At 25.5% G+C, this 4,637-nt stretch overlaps 1 protein-coding gene across 1 annotated transcript; it reads left to right on the plus strand.

Moving 5' to 3' along the window:
* The first annotated feature begins 2,843 nt into the window (after positions 1 to 2,843).
* LOC113856409 lies at positions 2,844 to 3,794 on the plus strand. The gene has a single exon (XM_027488210.1). The coding sequence runs from the start codon at positions 2,919 to 2,921 to the stop codon at positions 3,438 to 3,440; it is 522 nt and encodes a 173-aa protein (XP_027344011.1). The 5' UTR covers positions 2,844 to 2,918; the 3' UTR covers positions 3,441 to 3,794.
* Positions 3,795 to 4,637: the final 843 nt, after the last annotated feature.

Consider the following 4,637-nt stretch of genomic DNA (forward strand, 5'->3'; position numbering starts at 1 on the left):
TTTTACATACCAGACATAAATATAAATATGTCAAATTTTAAATAACTATTTTTCATAAATTTAACATAGACATAAATAAATTTTTCTTAAAAAATATAGTTATTAATATACATTCAAATATCAATAATTAATAAATATTTACAAAAAAAAGTATAAATAAAAAATTAAATTATTAATTAATTAATCAATTTATAATATATATATATATATTTTAATGTATTATATCAGTAATATTTTATATATTATATTAATGTTATAGTATAGTTAATTGTATGTATATTTGTTAATTTAAAATAAAAATTAATAAAAATTAATAAAATTAATTTAGTAGTTATTATTATTGTCATTATATATATATATATATATATATATATATAATTTTATTACATATTTTTTGATTAAGATAAAAATTTTGAAATATAAGTTATTTTAATTTAAATATAAATTTTATTAATTCTTACTATGCTCATACGTTATTTTTCTACATCCTTAAATTTTATAATATAAATATTTTTTATCTATTATTTTTACAATAACTATTTATTTATTTTTAAATATAATCATTTTCTTTTAGCTGATTCAACAAATTTTGTGAGCATTATTTTTTGTTATCAATTTTATGTCTTTACTGTAATTTTATTTATTAAATATAAGATGTCTTTATAAAAAAAAATTTATCATAAAAAATAATTAAAATCTTTAATACTTTAATTATAGTTATTAACATATGTTTGAAATTCAATAATTCACAAATATTTACATAAATAAAAAATTAAATTATTAGATAATTTATTAATTTATATTTTATATATAAGTATATATTTTAATTTATTGTATCAGTAATATTTTTTTATATTATATTAATATTATAGTGTTGTTAATTTTACATGTATTTGTTAATTTAAAATAACAAATTAATAAAATAAATAAAATAAAATATTTTTAGTTATTTTATTTTTCTTTTAATTTAATAGTCATTATTATTGTCATTATATATATATATATATATATTATTACATTGAATTTAAATTTATTTATTTTTTAAAATATAATAATTTTCTTTCAGCTGATTCAATAAATTGTGTAAATGTTATTTTTTGTGATCAATTTATGTGTTTACTATGACTTTATTTATTAAATATAAGATGTCTTTAAACAAATAAAATATGATCCTAAAAAAAACTAAATTTTTTAATAATTTAATAATTTTTAAAAATAAATAAGAAAATATAAATAAAATTTTATTTAATATGAAACATTTATAATTAGTGCTCAAATAATATTTTAAAAATTATTTATAAAATTATATAAAAATTATTACAATTATTTAATAATTATCAATAATACAAATGAAAATTAAAAAAATATGTAAATTAATTTGATAATAAAATATTTATATTTTCATTAATGTTAAGATTTTTTTTTTTGAACAAGCTTCAGACCAGGCCAGACTGAAAATAAAGTCTTTAACAGGTAATAGGCCAAACTCATGCCTAATAATTATGTTACAAGTCAAGCCTATTTAAAGTAAAGTCTAACTTAGTGTGTTTTGAGTCTAACTTAGTTGGTGTTTTTGTTAATTAATGATGGATTAATAGCAGTTTTACAACTCATTGCTGTGTATTTATTATGCACGAGATAAAAATAAAATAAGAAGCATACATCTTTGAATCTGGAGTGATATTATAAAAATGGGATAAATTAGCTAAAAATCTGAGTGAGGCAAAAAAATACAAGAGATCAAGAAGTAGCAGCAGCATAGCTCTACGACCTCAGTGAAGAAGCCAATGCGTTGTCATGTTATAGCCCTGACACAAATATAAATGGTTATACTCTTGGCGTTGGGCCAACTCCATCAAGAAGTGAACAAAAACAAATTAGAATCTCTCATACCCATTGAATCTCCGATACCTTACTTTGCATTGTTATTGGGTTACTTTGGTGTGTGGACTTATTTTAAAAGGGAAAATGAGGTAAGGACTTATATGTCATTTATTAAATGATAATAAATGCATAATTAATTTCTCCAAAACTCTTTTTTCCACACAACTTGTAAGAAGAAAAAGTAATGCATATAAGGATAAAATAATACGTAAATTACACAAAATTTATGGCGCAGAGAATCTTAGTAAAATTAACACGAATTTATTCATTCAGTTACTCTTTTTACTTATGACTAAAGTAGGTAACCTATATTCATTAAAAAAATTAAAAATATAAATTCAATACAAAATTTAAAATTAATAGTATTAAAATAAACCTAAATTCATACCCATATAAATATAAATCTAAGCATGATATTAATATTTGAATTATAACTAATAAATCTTAATTTACCAAAATCTGGGACCTATAGTGTGGGAGCAGGGTAATAATCTCCTTTACTCTAAAATTTTGGTTCCGCAAATAGAAGAGTCGCATGATTCAGAAAAAAAATTTAAGTAAAATATCTCTTAAAAATTTAAAGATGCTTGTTAGAATAACTTAAATTTGAGAAGATACTGTATATTTTTTAAATTAATGATTGATATTCTTTTAAAAAACAAAAAATTAAAATATTTACGTTCCTTTTTAATAAATCATTAATTTTACTATATCTATTAATAATTATATGCGTGAGAAATTATAAGATATTTTCTTAGTTTATATGTAGTAGAAGTTACTAAATTTAAAACAAAAGGGAAGCATCCTAGTAAGTTCAATTAACAAAAAATGGCTCTTCAAAGATGAAGCAAACAAATGAAAGTGGGCCATAACTATAGGCCTGAGCCCAACGTGGTAATGACCAAGTACATGGAAAACGGTTTAAACTTGAATGGAGGGGTGGGTTTGGAAAGAAAGCGAAATGAGAGAGGGCATCAGAGTCAACATCACATGCTCGCACATTCACTCCCCACACACTCACCATCTCTCATCTCATGCACAAAACTACCCATCCATGTGGACGCACCTATCCACCACCGCCACCGCAGATATTATTACCCAAAAACGACGTCGTTTTCGTCCCAACCCTCCAACCCTATCGCCGCCATGATCCCTCGCCTTGCATGCTAACCACCCTCCTCGCCGCCGCCTCCTCCTGGCTCCGTCATCGCCGAATCCGCTACTTTCTCCTCTTTCTCTGCTCCCCGCTCCTCCTCCTCCTCCTCTGCGCCGCCCTCCCCTTCCTCTGCGTCTCCGAACTCTGCCTCCGCCGCCGCCTCTGGCGGAAGCTCCTCCGCGACGATGACGACGCCGATCGGCTCCGGCGATGCGAGGAAGGCCGCGAGGAGGAAGAGGAGAAGGGGCTCTTGCATAGGTACCTCGAGGATCAGCTTCTTCTCGTTGGATCTATGTACGATTGTGGTGACGAAGATGAAGAACACGAACAAGAAGAAGATTCCAGAAGGTTTGAAGATGTTGAAAGTCAAGGTAGTTGTAGAACCCCTCTGTTAAGATGATAAAATACCGAGAAAAAAAATAACAAAGGGAAAAAAAATCCTTTTTTTTTCTGTCTACAATTTTTTGGTTAACTCTGTGTATATAGAAATCTAATTTTGATGTTTGATTTTTATTCTATAAATAGAAAAAAAAATTGTATTGAGGTTCAGAATTCTTGCAGCTAGTTGCAACCCTGTTGTATTGTTAATCCCTGTTTTTCCCTTTTGGTAATATTTTAACTCTTTACCTTTATTTATCTGTTGTTCTAAGGAATTACCCGAATTTGGCCATGGAAAGATGTTGGGCAACGCATTTTGATCTGCGTGTTTTCTTATGGCAATAGTTATTAGGTTTAAAGAAAAATTTCCATTTATGATTGTGAAATATATGTTCTATCGATAGATCTGTTCTTTGATCCATTTGTACGTATGCTCTGTTGGTAATGGAATATATGAAAATGATAGATACATCTTTATTATTGCTTTTGTAATCGACCATTTTCGTCAATTATTCTTGAATCTGTTTGATCTTATGAGTTTTCAAGTGTGCGATTCTCTAACGAATGGGAATGGATAAATAAATTCCAAATTATAGGATTTTATATATTCGGATAGTAGAAAAAAATATTTTTAGAATATTTTAAAAGTTTAATTAGATAAATTTTATATTAAATAGAAGAAATTTTATATGATATATTTTATAGAGAATTTTAAAACTATTTCTTGGAATTATTTTATATTTTAATCTGTCATTAAAAAGTCATAATATCTCATGAAAAACTTCTGTCATCCAGTTTGTTTTCTTTCTATTTATAATGTTTCACTTTATTCATTTAACTTTTTTATTCTTTTAGTTCTGACATTTGTTTTGAAATTGAAATTCAAATCTCTTTAAATGTGCATTGACTATTGATTATTACTAATATTTTTCACTATGAATCGCATTTAAATCTTATCTGAAATTTAAGTATATGCTACTTTTATATCTTTTCTACCAATAATGAGGCTCATGGGAAATGTTTTATTTACAAAGAGATATAAGCACCAAGTTTAACAAGTGAATTCAAGCATTACTTTCTCGATCTTCTTTGATGTGTAACAGGCTAATCAAAATTTTGCCAATGTTTTGTTTTTTGTTTTTATCGATTATAAACATAATTAGTATTTATTTTTCATGAATATTATTAAATTAAAATAAATAAGTAAAAATATATTAGC

Source organism: Abrus precatorius, unplaced genomic scaffold (assembly GCF_003935025.1).
Source record: "Abrus precatorius isolate BTA unplaced genomic scaffold, Abrus_2018 Scaffold11, whole genome shotgun sequence".
Lineage (NCBI taxonomy): Eukaryota > Viridiplantae > Streptophyta > Magnoliopsida > Fabales > Fabaceae > Abrus > Abrus precatorius.

What these genes read in the sequence shown, in the direction of transcription:
- LOC113856409 (XM_027488210.1), top strand. Translation starts at nt 2,919, where the DNA reads ATGCACAAAACTACCCATCCATGTGGACGCACCTATCCACCACCGCCA.